The 18,141-nt window shown below is 42.7% G+C and overlaps 1 protein-coding gene across 1 annotated transcript; it reads left to right on the top strand.

Annotated features, from left to right (window-relative positions):
- The first annotated feature begins 810 nt into the window (after positions 1-810).
- Positions 811-5,883, top strand: LOC109876798 (formin-like protein 20). The gene is made up of 4 exons (XM_031820365.1): positions 811-1,107; positions 4,454-4,532; positions 4,849-4,926; positions 5,065-5,883. The coding sequence occupies exons 1-4, from the start codon at positions 980-982 to the stop codon at positions 5,527-5,529; spliced, it is 750 nt and encodes a 249-aa protein (XP_031676225.1). The 5' UTR covers positions 811-979; the 3' UTR covers positions 5,530-5,883.
- Positions 5,884-18,141: the final 12,258 nt, after the last annotated feature.

Here is an 18,141-nt window from a genome sequence, read left to right as displayed (position 1 = left end):
GACTATGAGGTTAAAGGTCAGACTGTCAGCTTTAATTTGAGGGTATTTTCATCCATATTGGGTGACCCGTTTAGATATTACAGCACTTCTTGTACTTAGTCCTCCCATTTTAGGGGACCAGAAGCATTGGGACAAATATGTGTCTTAAAGTAGTTTAAAGTTGAGTATTTAGTCCCATATTTCTAGCACGCAATGACTACATCAAGCTTGTGACTCTACAAACATGTTGGTTGTATGTGCTGTTTGTTTAGGTTGTGTTTCAGATGATTTGGTGCCCAATAGAAATGAAGGGTAAATAATGTATTGTGTCATTTTGGAGTCACTTTTATTGTAAATAAGAAAAGATGATGTTTCTAAACACTTCTACATTAATGTTGGTGCTACTGTGAATTAATGAATGAATCTTGAATGATGATGAGTGAGAAAGTTAGATGCTCAAATATCACACCCCCAGGACATGTTAACCACTCACCATTACAATAACAGGGTTAGCATTTTTTTGGGGGGGGGGGTGTATGATATCTGTGCATCTGTAACTTTCTCACACCGACTGTAGACCAGTGGATAGACACACACTAACCCTACCTGTCCTGTCTCGGTCCCCAGTCTCCCTCCCTCTAGTGTGTGTGGTCCGTTCCAGGGCCAGGGCTGGGTGATGCAGACGGTAGACCAGTGGATAGACGCACACTAACCCTACCTGTCCTGTCTCGGTCCCCAGTCTCCCTCCCTCTAGTGTGTGTGGTCCGTTCCAGGGCCAGGGCTGGGTGATGCAGACGGTAGACCAGTGGATAGACACACACTAACCCTACCTGTCCTGTCTCGGTCCCCAGTCTCCCTCCCTCTAGTGTGTGTGGTCCGTTCCAGGACCAGGGCTGGGTGATGCAGACTGTAGACACACACTAACCCTACCTGTCCTGTCTCTGTCCCCAGTCTCCCTCCCTCTAGTGTGTGTGGTCCGTTCCAGGGCCAAGGCTGGGTGATGCAGACTGTAGACCAGTGGCTAGCCTCCCTTCAGGCCTCTCAGCCCCACTCTGCCTGGCTGGCTTGGATCATCAACATTATACTACACAGTCAAGTCTTCTACTGCCTCCTAACACTCATAGTACTGTGAGTAGCTGTGTACACACACATAAACACACACACACACTTCTCCTATGTCCAGTCCTGGTACAAGTATGTTACTGTGTGTGTGTAATGGTTTTATCCTCCCATGAAATAAGGAACAGAAGCTAAGGCTACTAGCTCTGACTGATGTACTGGTTGCTATAGCTAGCCTAGCTCCTAGCTATCTGATAACTACTCTATTGAGGGATAATGTACTATGACAGTGTGCTTACTATAGCTAGCCTAGCTCCTAGCTATCTGATAACTACTCTATTGAGGGATAATGTACTATGACCGTGTGGTTGCTATAGCTAGCCTAGCTCCTAGCTATCTGATAACTACTCTATTGAGGGTAATATACTATGACAGTGTGGTTGCTATAGCTAGCCTAGCTCCTAGCTATCTGATAACTACTCTATTGAGGGATAATGTACTATGACCGTGTGGTTGCTATAGCTAGCCTAGCTATCTGATAACTACTCTATTGAGGGATAATGTACTATGACCGTGTGGTTGCTAGAGCTAGCCTAGCTCCTAGCTATCTGATAACTACTCTATTGAGGGATAATGTACTATGACTGTGTGGTTGCTATAGCTAGCCTAGCTCCTAGCTATCTGATAACTACTCTATTGAGGGATAATGTACTATGACAGTGTGGTTGCTATAGCTAGCCTAGCTCCTAGCTATCTGATAACTACTCTATTGAGGGATAATGTACTATGACCGTGTGGTTGCTATAGCTAGCCTAGCTATCTGATAACTACTCTATTGAGGGATAATGTACTATGACCGTGTGGTTGCTAGAGCTAGCCTATCTCCTAGCTATCTGATAACTACTCTATTGAGGGGTAATGTACTATGACCGTGTGGTTGCTATAGCTAGCCTAGCTCCTAGCTATCTGATAACTACTCTATTGAGGGATAATGTACTATGACAGTGTGCTTACTATAGCTAGCCTAGCTCCTAGCTATCTGATAACTACTCTATTGAGGGATAATGTACTATGACAGTGGTTGCTATAGCTAGCCTATCTCCTAGCTATCTGATAACTACTCTATTGAGGGATAATGTACTATGACAGTGTGGTTACTATAGCTAGCCTAGCTCCTAGCTATCTGATAACTACTCTATTGAGAGATAATGTACTATGACAGTGTGGTTGCTATAGCTAGCCTAGCTCCTAGCTATCTGATAACTACTCTATTGAGGGATGATGTACTATGACAGTGTGGTTGCTATAGCTAGCCTAGCTCCTAGCTATCTGATAACTACTCTATTGAGGGATAATGTACTATGACCGTGTGCTTACTATAGCTAGCCTAGCTCCTAGCTATCTGATAACTACTCTATTGAGGGATAATGTACTATGACCGTGTGGTTACTATAGCTAGCCTAGCTCCTAGCTATCTGATAACTACTCTATTGAGGGATAATGTACTATGACCGTGTGGTTGCTATAGCTAGCCTAGCTCCTAGCTATCTGATAACTACTCTATTGAGGGATAATGTACTATGACCGTGTGGTTGCTATAGCTAGCCTAGCTATCTGATAACTACTCTATTGAGGGATAATGTACTATGACCGTGTGGTTGCTATAGCTAGCCTAGCTCCTAGCTATCTGATAACTACTCTATTGAGGGATAATGTACTATGACTGTGTGGTTGCTATAGCTAGCCTAGCTCCTAGCTATCTGATAACTACTCTATTGAGGGATAATGTACTATGACAGTGTGGTTGCTATAGCTAGCCTAGCTCCTAGCTATCTGATAACTACTCTATTGAGGGATAATGTACTATGACCGTGTGGTTACTATAGCTAGCCTATCTCCTAGCTATCTGATAACTACTCTATTGAGGGATAATGTACTATGACCGTGTGGTTGCTATAGCTAGCCTATCTCCTAGCTATCTGATAACTACTCTATTGAGGGGTAATGTACTATGACCGTGTGGTTGCTATAGCTAGCCTAGCTCCTAGCTATCTGATAACTACTCTATTGAGGGATAATGTACTATGACAGTGTGCTTACTATAGCTAGCCTAGCTCCTAGCTATCTGATAACTACTCTATTGAGGGATAATGTACTATGACAGTGGTTGCTATAGCTAGCCTATCTCCTAGCTATCTGATAACTACTCTATTGAGGGATAATGTACTATGACAGTGTGGTTACTATAGCTAGCCTAGCTCCTAGCTATCTGATAACTACTCTATTGAGAGATAATGTACTATGACAGTGTGGTTGCTATAGCTAGCCTAGCTCCTAGCTATCTGATAACTACTCTATTGAGGGATGATGTACTATGACAGTGTGGTTGCTATAGCTAGCCTAGCTCCTAGCTATCTGATAACTACTCTATTGAGGGATAATGTACTATGACCGTGTGCTTACTATAGCTAGCCTAGCTCCTAGCTATCTGATAACTACTCTATTGAGGGATAATGTACTATGACCGTGTGGTTACTATAGCTAGCCTAGCTCCTAGCTATCTGATAACTACTCTATTGAGGGATAATGTACTATGACCGTGTGGTTACTATAGCTAGCCTATCTCCTAGCTATCTGATAACTACTCTATTGAGGGGTAATGTACTATGACAGTGTGGTTGCTATAGCTAGCCTATCTCCTAGCTATCTGATAACTACTCTATTGAGGGGTAATGTACTATGACAGTGTGGTTGCTATAACTAGCCTATCTCCTAGCTATCTGATAACCACTCTATTGAGGGGTAATGTACTATGACAGTGTGGTTGCTATAGCTAGCCTAGCTCCTAGCTATGTTAAGATGGATTCTCTGACTGTCGCTCTGAATAAGAATGTCTGGTAAATGACTCAAATATAAAAATGTGCCTTTACTTCCTGTAGGTTAGTGATGTACTTCCTGTGGCAGGTGACTCAGGGTCGTAAACGTCTCATCATGTCTCTTCCTGTAGGGTGGTGATGTACTTCCTGTGGCAGGTGACTCAGGGTCGTAAACGTCTCATCGTGTCTCTTCCTGTAGGGTGGTGATGTACTTCCTGTGGCAGGTGACTCAGGGTCGTAAACGTCTCATCTTGTCTCTTCCTGTAGGGTGGTGATGTACTTCCTGTGGCAGGTGACTCAGGGTCGTAAACGTCTCATCATGTCTCTTCCTGTAGGGTGGTGATGTACTTCCTGTGGCAGGTGACTCAGGGTCGTAAACGTCTCATCATGTCTCTTCCTGTAGGGTGGTGATGTACTTCCTGTGGCAGGTGACTCAGGGTCGTATACGTCTCATCGTGTCTCTTCCTGTAGGGTGGTGATGTACTTCCTGTGGCAGGTGACTCAGGGTCGTAAACGTCTCATCATGTCTCTTCCTGTAGGGTGGTGATGTACTTCCTGTGGCAGGTGAATCAGGGTCGTAAACGTCTCATCATGTCTCTACGGGAACAGATAGTCAATGTGAGGCTCTCCTACACATACATACACTGAAGCGCACACACACACCTATACAAACACACACGCACCTCTCTTCCTCAGTGTTCCCTCTCTTCCTCTCTTCCCTTCCTCCCTCTCTCCCTCTTCCCCCCTCTCTCTCTCCCTCTTCCCCCCTCTCTCTCTCCCTCTTCCCCCCTCTCTCTCTCCCTCTTCCCCCCTCTCTTCCCCTCTTCCCTCTCTCTCTTCCTCTCTTCCTCTCTTCCCTGTCTAATCCATCCATTTCTCTCCTCCTGTGTCTCTCTCTCTCTCTCTCTCTCTCTCTCTCTCTCTGTGGTGTTAGGAGGGGAAGGACAAGGCCTTTCTCCTCAGGAGGTTACAGTGTCTACAGAGACAGGGAGCAGGCAGACCTAGACCACAGGTTAGTACTATAAGCCCATAGGACTCTGGTCTAAAGTAGTGCACTATAAAGGGATTAGGGTGCCATTTATGATGCAGTCTTGTTGTAGATAAGATGACAGACAGATGTAGATATTGAGACTGTCTGTTTCCCCTATAGGTGCACTTCGAGGAGGAGAAACCGACCAGGCCAGAGTCAGGGCAGCTTAGAGAAGAAGCACGCCCTCCTCCCTCCTTCCAACACCCACCCCCCCCCATGGAGGCCCCCTCCGTGTTCACTCGGCCTCCCTGGGACAGCTCCCCCAGGCTAGGTAGAGCCCAGCCCCCCAGTCCCCGTGGTGGAGCCAGCCCCAGAGGCAGCCCTGGTCGCGGCCGGACCCCAGCCAGCAGGCAGGCGTGCTGGGTAGAGGAGGAGCGACCAGCCCCTCCCCCTCCAGATCCACTGTGGCCAGTCAGGGGTAGAGGATGGCTTCAGGGAAGGCCCCACGGGGGGCCCAGATTGGAGCCGCTGCCTTCCCGCGAGGTACCCGTCCTGCCTGGGTCGGTGCCTGAGAGCGCCCCCCCTCCCCCACGGAGACCTGGGTCCAGCAGAGCAGAGGTGAACCAGGGACAACATCAGTCCTAGCTAGACTCAGAGAGAGGATAGGAGCCCACATCAACTGTCGGGCTCAGACATGGTCTGCTTCCAAAATGCCACCCTATTCCTTAGGACTCAGGTCAAATGTAGTGCACTATGTAGGGAATAGTGTGCCATAGAGCTCTGGTCTAAAGTAGTGTACTATGTAGGGAATAGGGTGTTGTCCCAGAAGAAGATTTAAGTGTTAGTTAGTTGAGATAAAGGGAGTTGTTATATTGTGTGTTGTCTTTTTGATGAATATAACAAAGGTTTAAGTGCTAGTTAGTTAGTTGTGATAAAGGTAGGTGATCTTTATGTTGAGTTATGTTGATATGTTGAGTTATGTTGATATGCTGAGTTATGTTGAGTTATGTTGAGTTATGTTGAGTTATGTTGATATGTTGAGTTATGTTGATATGTTGATATGTTGAGTTATGTTGAGTTATGTTGATATGTTGATATGTTGATATGTTGAGTTATGTTGATATGTTGATATGTTGATATGTTGAGTTATGTTGAGTTATGTTGATATGTTGATATGTTGATATGTTGAGTTATGTTGAGTTATGTTGATATGTTGAGTTATGTTGATATGTTGAGTTATGTTGTTATGTTGATATGTTGATATGTTGAGTTATGTTGATATGTTGATATGTTGATATGTTGAGTTATGTTGAGTTATGTTGATATGTTGAGTTATGTTGTTATGTTGATATGTTGATATGTTGAGTTATGTTGAGTTATGTTGATATGTTGAGTTATGTTGAGTTATGTTGATATGTTGAGTTATGTTGAGTTATGTTGATATGTTGAGTTATGTTGATATGTTGAGTTATGTTGATATGTTGATATGTTGAGTTATGTTGATATGTTGAGTTATGTTGAGTTATGTTGATATGTTGAGTTATGTTGATATGTTGAGTTATGTTGATATGTTGAGTTATGTTGATATGTTGATATGTTGAGTTATGTTGATATGTTGAGTTATGTTGATATGTTGATATGTTGAGTTATGTTGATATGTTGAGTTATGTTGAGTTATGTTGATATGTTGAGTTATGTTGATATGTTGAGTTATGTTGATATGTTGAGTTATGTTGATATGTTGAGTTATGTTGAGTTATGTTGAGTTATGTTGATATGTTGATATGTTGATATGTTGAGTTATGTTGAGTTATGTTGATATGTTGAGTTATGTTGTTATGTTGATATGTTGATATGTTGAGTTATGTTGAGTTATGTTGATATGTTGATATGTTGAGTTATGTTGATATGTTGATATGTTGATATGCTGAGTTATGTTGATATGTTGATATGTTGAGTTATGTTGATATGTTGAGTTATGTTGAGTTATGTTGAGTTATGTTGAGTTATGCTGAGTTATGTTGAGTTATGTTGAGTTATGTTGAGTTATGTTGAGTTATGTTGAGTTATGTTGAGTTATGTTGATATGTTGAGTTATGTTGAGTTATGTTGATATGTTGAGTTATGTTGAGTTATGTTGATATGTTGATATGTTGATATGTTGAGTTATGTTGATATGTTGATATGTTGAGTTATGTTGTTATGTTGATATGTTGAGTTATGTTGAGTTATGTTGTTATGTTGATATGTTGATATGTTGAGTTATGTTGAGTTATGTTGTTATGTTGAGTTATGTTGAGTTATGTTGAGTTATGTTGATATGTTGAGTTATGTTGATATGTTGATATGTTGATATGTTGAGTTATGTTGATATGTTGATATGTTGAGTTATGTTGTTATGTTGATATGTTGAGTTATGTTGAGTTATGTTGTTATGTTGATATGTTGATATGTTGAGTTATGTTGAGTTATGTTGTTATGTTGTTATGTTGATATGTTGATATGTTGAGTTATGTTGTTATGTTGATATGTTGATATGTTGAGTTATGTTGAGTTATGTTGATATGTTGATATGTTGAGTTATGTTGATATGTTGATATGTTGAGTTATGTTGATATGTTGATATGTTGAGTTATGTTGTTATGTTGAGTTATGTTGAGTTATGTTGAGTTATGTTGAGTTATGCTGAGTTATGTTGAGTTATGTTGAGTTATGTTGAGTTATGTGAGTTATGTTGAGTTATGTTGAGTTATGTTGAGTTATGTTGAGTTATGTTGAGTTATGTTGAGTTATGTTGAGTTATGTTGAGTTATGTTGATATGTTGAGTTATGTTGAGTTATGTTGAGTTTATGTTGAGTTATGTTGAGTTATGTTGAGTTATGTTGAGTTATGTTGAGTTATGTTGAGTTATGTTGATATGTTGAGTTATGTTGAGTTATGTTGTTATGTTGAGTTATGTTGATATGTTGATATGCTGAGTTATGTTGATATGTTGATATGTTGAGTTATGTTGTTATGTTGAGTTATGTTGAGTTATGTTGAGTTATGTTGAGTTATGCTGAGTTATGTTGAGTTATGTTGAGTTATGTTGAGTTATGTTGAGTTATGTTGAGTTATGTTGAGTTATGCTGAGTTATGTTGAGTTATGTTGAGTTATGTTGTTATGTTGAGTTATGTTGATATGTTGAGTTATGTTGAGTTATGTTGATATGTTGATATGTTGATATGCTGAGTTATGTTGATATGTTGAGTTATGTTGATATGTTGAGTTATGTTGAGTTATGCTGAGTTATGTTGAGTTATGTTGAGTTATGTTGAGTTATGTTGAGTTATGTTGAGTTATGTTGAGTTATGTTGAGTTATGTTGAGTTATGTTGAGTTATGTTGAGTTATGTTGAGTTATGTTGATATGTTGAGTTATGTTGAGTTATGTTGTTATGTTGAGTTATGTTGATATGTTGATATGCTGAGTTATGTTGATATGTTGATATGTTGAGTTATGTTGTTATGTTGAGTTATGTTGAGTTATGTTGAGTTATGCTGAGTTATGTTGAGTTATGTTGAGTTATGTTGAGTTATGTTGAGTTATGTTGAGTTATGTTGAGTTATGCTGAGTTATGTTGAGTTATGTTGAGTTATGTTGTTATGTTGAGTTATGTTGATATGTTGAGTTATGTTGAGTTATGTTGATATGTTGATATGTTGATATGCTGAGTTATGTTGATATGTTGAGTTATGTTGAGTTATGTTGTTATGTTGAGTTATGTTGATATGTTGAGTTATGTTGATATGTTGATATGCTGAGTTATGTTGATATGTTGATATGCTGAGTTATGTTGATATGTTGAGTTATGTTGATATGTTGATATGTTGAGTTATGTTGATATGTTGAGTTATGTTGAGTTATGTTGAGTTATGTTGAGTTATGTTGATATGTTGATATGTTGAGTTATGTTGATATGTTGAGTTATGTTGATATGTTGATATGTTGAGTTATGTTGAGTTATGTTGAGTTATGTTGATATGTTGAGTTATGTTGAGTTATGTTGAGTTATGTTGATATGTTGAGTTATGTTGAGATATGTTGATATGCTGAGTTATGTTGATATGTTGGCAGGGTGTTGATTCTTTTTGATATTCTAATATTAAGTCTTGTTCTGTATCAGTTGATTTTGAATTAAATTCTTTGTCGTCTGTAAATAACATGTTTGAGTCAGTCAGTGGCCGTGTCTGAAATCTGTCGTGCCTACTACCAGGGTAGTATTGCTGCTGGAGGACTGGCGTGCCTACTACCAGGGTAGTATTGCTGCTGGAGGACTGGCGTGCCTACCACCAGGGTAGTATTGCTGCTGGAGGACTGGCGTGCCTACTACCAGGGTAGTATTGCTGCTGGAGGACTGGCGTGCCTACTACCAGGGTAGTATTGCTGCTGGAGGACTGGCGTGCCTACTACCAGGGTAGTATTGCTGCTGGAGGACTGGCGTGCCTACTACCAGGGTAGTATTGCTGCTGGAGGACTGGCGTGCCTACTACCAGGGTAGTATTGCTGCTGGAGGACTGGCGTGCCTACTACCAGGGTAGTATTGCTGCTGGAGGACTGGCGTGCCTACTACCAGGGTAGTATTGCTGCTGGAGGACTGGCGTGCCTACTACCAGGGTAGTATTGCTGCTGGAGGACAGGCGTGCCTACTACCAGGGTAGTATTGCTGCTGGAGGACTGGCGTGCCTACTACCAGGGTAGTATTGCTGCTGGAGGACTGGCGTGCCTGCTACCAGGGTAGTATTGCTGCTGGAGGACTGGCGTGCCTACTACCAGGGTAGTATTGCTGCTGGAGGACTGGCGTGCCTACTACCAGGGTAGTATTGCTGCTGGAGGACTGACGTGCCTACTACCAGGGTAGTATTGCTGCTGGAGGACTGACGTGCCTACTACCAGGGTAGTATTGCTGCTGGAGGACTGACGTGCCTACTACCAGGGTAGTATTGCTGCTGGAGGACTGACGTGCCTACTACCAGGGTAGTATTGCTGCTGGAGGACTGACGTGCCTACTACCAGGGTAGTATTGCTGCTGGAGGACTGGCGTGCCTACTACCAGGGTAGTATTGCTGCTGGGGGACTGACGTGCCTACTACCAGGGTAGTATTGCTGCTGGAGGACTGGCGTGCCTACTACCAGGGTAGTATTGCTGCTGGAGGACTGGCGTGCCTACTACCAGGGTAGTATTGCTGCTGGAGGACTGGCGTGCCTACTACCAGGGTAGTATTGATGCTGGGGGACTGACGTGCCTACTACCAGGGTAGTATTGCTGCTGGAGGACTGGCGTGCCTACTACCAGGGTAGTATTGCTGCTGGAGGACTGGCGTGCCTACTACCAGGGTAGTATTTCTGCTGGAGGACTGGCGTGCCTACCACCAGGGTAGTATTGATGCTGGAGGACTGGCGTGCCTACCACCAGGGTAGTATTGCTGCTGGAGGACTGGCGTGCCTACCACCAGGGTAGTATTGCTGCTGGAGGACTGGCGTGCCTACTACCAGGGTAGTATTGCTGCTGGAGGACTGGCGTGCCTACTACCAGGGTAGTATTGCTGCTGGAGGACTGGCGTGCCTACTACCAGGGTAGTATTGATGCTGGAGGACTGGCGTGCCTACTACCAGGGTAGTATTGCTGCTGGAGGACTGGCGTGCCTACTACCAGGGTAGTATTGATGCTGGAGGACTGGCGTGCCTACTACCAGGGTAGTATTGCTGCTGGAGGACTGGCGTGCCTACCACCAGGGTAGTATTGCTGCTGGAGGACTGGCACTCCTTCACCTTTTCAATGTTAGAAAACATGAAGCTGGTAAAACTATTTCTGGAAAATGTATTCTGATAAATGCTGAATAAATTACCACTGAAATTACATGAAAAATGATAGAATGACAAACCAAATACATATGTATAGCAGCCAAGAGGCATGGTGGTTTCTTCTCTGTCTTCTCTCTGTTGGTGGATAGAATGATGAAGACCTATAGGCAGGCTGTGTTTCCACTGCAGAGGTTCATCAGAGGCTTGACCACTTTGGCCAATCAGAACATTGATTAAAAAAAAAATCTGCTGTTTTGACCCATGGACCTTATCATCACACCAATGAGATCGAGGATCCAAATTCACCGTGTGTCTGCCTTGACTTATCATCACACCAATGAGATCGAGGATCCAAATTCACCGTGTGTCTGCCTTGACTTATCATCACACCAATGAGATCGAGGATCCAAATTCACCGTGTGTCTGCCTTGACTTATCATCACACCAATCAGATCGAGGATCCAAATTCACTGTGTGTCTGCCTTGACTTATCATCACACCAATGAGATCGAGGATCCAAATTCACCGTGTGTCTGCCTTAATGTTCATAATACCCACAACAATATTTGACCAGTTGGTTACGGTGACACTTCTGCCAAGGACACCCAACCCAGAGTGGCCACAGCAAAGCCCAGGGAGCCTGATCCTCTCTGGAAGTTTCTGTAGCTCTGCTTGGGATATTTAGCCAACACTGGCTATTGGTTGAGACGCAGGGCCCGTTCTAGCTTGGTATGTCAGGGTGGGAAATTGGAAATGTGAATCGTTCCAAGTTGGAGGTAACAATGCGTTTAGGTTCTAGTTTGTTGAGATGCGTGAATACGCCACACCAATAGATTGATTTTTATGTCTGTTTTAAAACAAATTTCCTTCAGTTCTACTTCGTAATGATGTATATTCACTACTTGTTCAATTAATTTGATAGCATGTATAATGTATGCAAATAAATGATATGAATTGATAGTCCACATCTGTTTTCTTTTATTCCGTAACAGGGTATATTGTAACAATATATTCAAGTCAATCAAATCAACGTCTATTTACGCTATAGATACACAATACAATGAAATGCCTACTGGCAACTAAAGCAACTCCTCGCAAACAGTGCAATGATATGAGGCTGTATTTCATTTATCTGTTATTTTACCAGGTAAGTTGACTGAGAACACGTTCTCATTTACATCAACGACCTGGGGAATAGTTACAGGGGAGAGGAGGGGGGATGAATGAGACAATTGTAAACGGGGGATTATTAGGTGACCGTGATGATTTGAGGGCCAGATTGGGAATTTAGCCAGGACACCGGGGGTTAACACCCCTACTCTTACGATAAGTGCCATGGGATCTTTAATGACCTCAAGAGAGTCAGGACACCCGTTTAACGTCCCATCCGAAAGACGGCACCCTACACAGGGCAGTGTCCCCAATCACTGCTCTGGGGCATTGGGATATTGTTTTAGACCAGAGGAACTGGCCCTCCAACACCACTTCCAGCAGCATCTGGTCTCCCATTCAGGAACTGACCAGGACCAACCCTGCTTAGCTTCAGAAGCAAGCCAGCGGTGGTATGCAGGGTGGTATGCTGCTGGCCATATGTATTTGTTTTTCCATTAGGCTGTAGCCTACTAATAGCTATACCATGTAGGCCTATTAGATTATGTTGCAAATTATTGTTTGTTCCTGAATTGGCCGAATGGCTGAGCTATCCGTCAGCTGTCCTTCAGTTATCAGTCAGCTATCCTTCAGTTATCCTTCAGTTATCCTTCAGCTATCCTTCAGTTATCCTTCAGCTATCCTTCAGCTATCCTTCAGTTATCCTTCAGCTATCCTTCAGTTATCAGTCAGCTATCCTTCAGCTGTCCTTCAGTTATCAGTCAGCTATCCTTCAGCCATCCTTCAGCTATCCTTCAGCTATCCTTCAGCCATCCTTCAGCTATCCTTCAGTCGTCCTTCAGCCATCCTTCAGTCGGTCTTCAGTTATCAGTCAGCTATCCTTCAGTTATCCTTCAGCTATCCTTCAGCCATCCTTCAGCTATCCTTCAGCCATCCTTCAGTCGGTCTTCAGCCATCCTTCAGCTATCATTCAGTTATCCTTCAGCTATCCTTCAGCTATCCTTCAGTTGTCCTTCAGCTATCCTTCAGCCATCCTTCAGCTAAGCTTCAGCACCACAAGTTGGTTCAACAACTTTAACATCATTGAGCTATTCTGGCGCTGTCCTTTTAGAACCAGGAAGGGCGCTCCAATCCTTTAAAATAACCCTCATCGAGATCTGTTGCCTTCACCTATAATAGTCCTACTCATCATTTATTAATACAAATAGAAGATGATCACTTCTCATTATCACGTTTAGTCAAGTTAGATCAAAGCTGAATCAATGTCTCGCAAAATCACACTGATTAATTAGTAGCCTATTCTGTTGCAGCCGGCCGCGACCGGGAGGTCCATGGGGCGACGCACAATTGTCTGGGTTAGGGAGGGTTTGGCCGGTAGGGATATCCTTATCTCATCGCGCACCAGCGACTCCTGTGGCGGGCCGGGCGCAGTGCACGCTAACCAAGGTAGCCAGGTGCACGGTGTTTCCTCCGACTGGTGGACTCACTAAACAGAGAACATCCCTTGTCATCCCTACTGCCTCTGATCTGGAGGACTCACTAAACAGAGAACATCCCTGGTCATCCCTACTGCCTTTGATCTGGTGGACTCACTAAACAGAGAACATCCCTGGTCATCCCTACTGCCTCTGATCTGGAGGACTCACTAAACAGAGAGCATCCCTGGTCATCCCTACTGCCTCTGCTCTGGTGGACTCACTAAACAGAGAACATCCCTGGTCATCCCTACTGCCTCTGATCTGAAGGACTCACTAAACAGAGAACATCCCTGGTCATCCCTACTGCCTCTGATCTGGAGGACTCACTAAACAGAGAACATCCCTGGTCATCCCTACTGCCTCTGATCTGGAGGACTCACTAAACAGAGAACATCCCTGGTCATCCCTACTGCCTCTGATCTGGTAGACTCACTAAACAGAGAACATCCCTGGTCATCCCTACTGCCTCTGATCTGGAGGACTCACTAAACAGAACATCCCTGGTCATCCCTACTGCCTCTGATCTGGAGGACTCACTAAACAGAGAACATCCCTGGTCATCCCTACTGCCTCTGATCTGGAGGACTCACTAAACAGAGAGCATCCCTGGTCATCCCTACTGCCTCTGCTCTGGTGGACTCACTAAACAGAGAACATCCCTGGTCATCCCTACTGCCTCTGATCTGGTGGACTCACTAAACAGAGAACATCCCTGGTCATCCCTACTGCCTCTGCTCTGGTGGACTCACTAAACAGAGAACATCCCTGGTCCTCCCTACTGCCTCTGATCTGAAGGACTCATTTGTCATTATGTCAGAGTGTTGGAGTGTGTCCTTGACTATCCGTAAATAACAATACAAAAACCAAATTGTGGCATTTGGATTGGCTATACTTTCTTTTATTTGTGGTATATTTAAAACCGAATACTTAGACTTTTACTAAAGTAGTATTTTACTGGGTGAGTTTCACTAAAGTAGTATTTTACTGGGTGAGTTTCACTAAAGTAGTATTTTACTGGGTGAGTTTCACTAAAGTAGTATTTTACCTGGTGAGTTTCACTAAAGTAGTATTTTACTGGGTGAGTTTCACTAAAGTAGTATTTTACTGGGTGAGTTTTACTAAAGTAGTAATTTACTGGGTGAGTTTTACTAAAGTAGTATTTTACTGGGTGAGTTTCACTAAAGTAGTATTTTACTGGGTGAGTTTCACTAAAGTAGTATTTTACTGGGTGAGTTTTACTAAAGTAGTATTTTACTGGGTGAGTTTCACTAAAGTAGTATTTTACTGGGTGAGTTTCACTAAAGTAGTATTTTACTGGGTGAGTTTTACTAAAGTAGTAATTTACTGGGTGAGTTTCACTAAAGTAGTATTTTACTGGGTGACTTTTACTAAAGTAGTGTTTTACTAAAGTAGTATTTTACTGGGTGAGTTTTACTTTCACTTGAGTCATTTTCTTATCATGTATCTTTGACTCCAATATGACAGTTGGGTACTTTATCCACCACTGGGTGTGGCTAACTCGGTGTTTGAGGGTTTTAAAAATCATATCAAAATGAGCTTTCTTGTATATACGTTTACAAATCGGCTCATTCATCCCCCTCCTCTCCCCTGTAACTATTCCCCAGGTCGTTGCTGTAAATGAGAACGTGTTCTCAGTCAACTTACCTGGTAAAATAACGGATAAATAAATAAATAAAAATCTCTCAGATATAGTACAGACATGTATAAAACATTTCCTTTTGATGACATTTTACAATCTGTTTTTCCATGTATGAATCTGTTATTCAATGCATTTCTTTGGGCTAATAGCAGTAAGGCCAAATTCAATGTTTCATCAAATAATGTATTTTATTTATTTCTACAGGGGTCCTAAAATTATACATCAAATAGCTCAATTATCCTTGGTATGACCATCTAAAAACAACTCCATATGTCAGCTTAGTAGAAACCCAGACCCGTGTCTTTGGACTAAGGGGGATGGATACAATATGCATTTCTTTAGTAGAAACCCAGACCCGTGTCTTTGGACTAAGGGGGATGGATACAATACGCATTTATTTAGTAGAAACCCAGACCCGTGTCTTTGGACTAAGGGGGATGGATACAATACGCATTTATTTAGTAGAAACCCAGACCCGTGTCTTTGGACTAAGGGGGATGGATACAATACGCATTTCTTTAGTAGAAACCCAGACCCGTGTCTTTGGACTAAGGGGGATGGATACAATACGCATGTCTTTAGTAGAAACCCAGGCCCGTGTCTTTGGACTAAGGGGGATGGATACAATACGCATTTCTTTAGTAGAAACCCAGACCCGTGTCTTTGGACTAAGGGGGATGGATACAATACGCATTTCTTTAGTAGAAACCCAGACCCGTGTCTTTGGACTAAGGGGGATGGATACAATACGCATTTCTTTAGTAGAAACCCAGACCCGTGTCTTTGGACTAAGGGGGATGGATACAATACGCATTTCTTTAGTAGAAACCCAGACCCGTGTCTTTGGACTAAGGGGGATGGATACAATACGCATTTCTTTAGTAGAAACCCAGACCCGTGTCTTTGGACTAAGGGGGATGGATACAATACGCATTTCTTTAGTAGAAACCCAGACCCGTGTCTTTGGACTAAGGGGGATGGATACAATACGCATTTCTTTAGTAGAAACCCAGACCCGTGTCTTTGGACTAAGGGGGATGGATACAATACACATTTATTTAGTAGAAACCCAGACCCGTGTCTTTGGACTAAGGGGGATGGATACAATACGCATTTCTTTAGTAGAAACCCAGACCCGTGTCTTTGGACTAAGGGGGATGGATACAATACGCATTTATTTAGTAGAAACCCAGACCCGTGTCTTTGGACTAAGGGGGATGGATACAATACGCATTTCTTTAGTAGAAACCCAGACCCGTGTCTTTAGACTAAGGGGGATGGATACAATACGCATTTCTTTAGTAGAAACCCAGACCGGGTCTTTGGACTAAGGGGGATGGATACAATACGCATTTATTTAGTAGAAACCCAGACCGGGTCTTTGGATTAAGGGGGATGGATACAATAAGCATTTCTTTAGTAGAAACCCAGACCCGTGTCTTTGGACTAAGGGGGATGGATACAATATGCATTTCTTTAGTAGAAACCCAGACCTGTGTCTTTGGACTAAGGGGGATGGATACAATACGCATTTCTTTAGTAGAAACCCAGACCCGTGTCTTTGGACTAAGGGGGATGGATACAATACGCATTTCTTTAGTAGAAACCCAGACCGGGTCTTTGGACTAAGGGGGATGGATACAATACGCATTTATTTAGTAGAAACCCAGACCGGGTCTTTGGACTAAGGGGGATGGATACAATACGCATTTATTTAGTAGAAACCCAGACCCGGGTCTTTGGCTAAGGGGGATGGATACAATACGCATTTATTTAGTAGAAACCCAGACCCGTGTCTTTGGACTAGGGGGATGGATACAATACGCATTTCTTTAGTAGAAACCCAGACCCGTGTCTTTGGACTAAGGGGGATGGATACAATACGCATTTATTTAGTAGAAACCCAGACCTGTGTCTTTGGACTAAGGGGGATGGATACAATACGCATTTCTTTAGTAGAAACCCAGACCCGTGTCTTTGGACTAAGGGGGATGGATACAATAGCATTTATTTAGTCGAAAAACAGGTGCTGCTGATAATACTGCCATCGTCGTGGAGACAGAGGACATGTATCTGATGCTGTCTGGCCAACAAGACTATGGCATGTTATATAGTAAGGCAGATGAGGGCGCTGTTTCGCTCGCTCGGATGCTTTTCTCAGGTGAGATGGTTTCAGACACTTGCGGATTGAAGGAAAAATTAGCGGCGCTGTTGGGATGCGGGAATTATTTTGGAATGAACGTGTGAAGGTAACCTACTTTTTTTTATAGTGATTGGTTTGACAATCAGATGAAAACATAACTGGTTGTGTTCATGGCACATGAAAAAGTAGTTGTTTTTTTTACATAAAAAAAAAAAGTAAAGTGGTTAATTTCTTACATTTAAATTACGTCTTTACTATCAATTCATTTATTTTAATGAGGAGCAGGGCCTCATACTGACCTCCAAATCACTTAGCACCAGCGCTAGCCTGGGGACGGGGTTAGTGTCTATGTATTGGGGCCAGTAGATGGCGGTGTTTCTTTAATGTCTATGGCGCTAGGTTCTGCACGCACCTCCAGCCGGATAGGATAAATTAACACACTGTAAACACAATATTACCTCTGGTTAGTCTGTCAAGGTTTTGGTCAGACCTTTTTAGATGAGTTTTTTAACCATTTTGACAGTCACACATCCGGCACCACCTCAACAAAAACAATGATGCAGTTACCACAGGTTATCTGATCGAATCCTGGCCTTATGCTGTTCACACAGGAAGCCCAATTCAGACGTTGACGTCACTAATTGGTCTTTTGACCAATGAGATCAGATGTTTTGCCAATAATTGGGCAAAATATTCAAAAATTGGGCTGCCTGTGTTAATGCAGCCTTTTTGTGTCAAGGTTTTGGTCAGACTTTAAGACTTCTTGTTGTTGGCTATGTCTATTTTAACTAAAGTGTGGATTGCAAGTCACTCCTTGTCCATAGACTGCTTTCAAGGTAAGGAAACATCTCAATATGTCAAATCTAAACTATCCCTTTACAATAGAACATCAGACCCTGGTTCAGGCTCCCCATCTCAGTGCTAGAGGAGTCACTACAGACCCTGGTTCAGGCTCCCCATCTCAGTGCTAGAGGAGTCACTACAGACCCTGGTTCAGGCTCCCCATCTCAGTGCTAGAGG

This window comes from Oncorhynchus kisutch, unplaced genomic scaffold (assembly GCF_002021735.2).
Source record: "Oncorhynchus kisutch isolate 150728-3 unplaced genomic scaffold, Okis_V2 scaffold3306, whole genome shotgun sequence".
Lineage (NCBI taxonomy): Eukaryota > Metazoa > Chordata > Actinopteri > Salmoniformes > Salmonidae > Oncorhynchus > Oncorhynchus kisutch.
The sequence above is the reverse complement of the archived record's forward strand: the minus strand, read 5'-3'. Positions and strand labels throughout refer to the sequence as shown.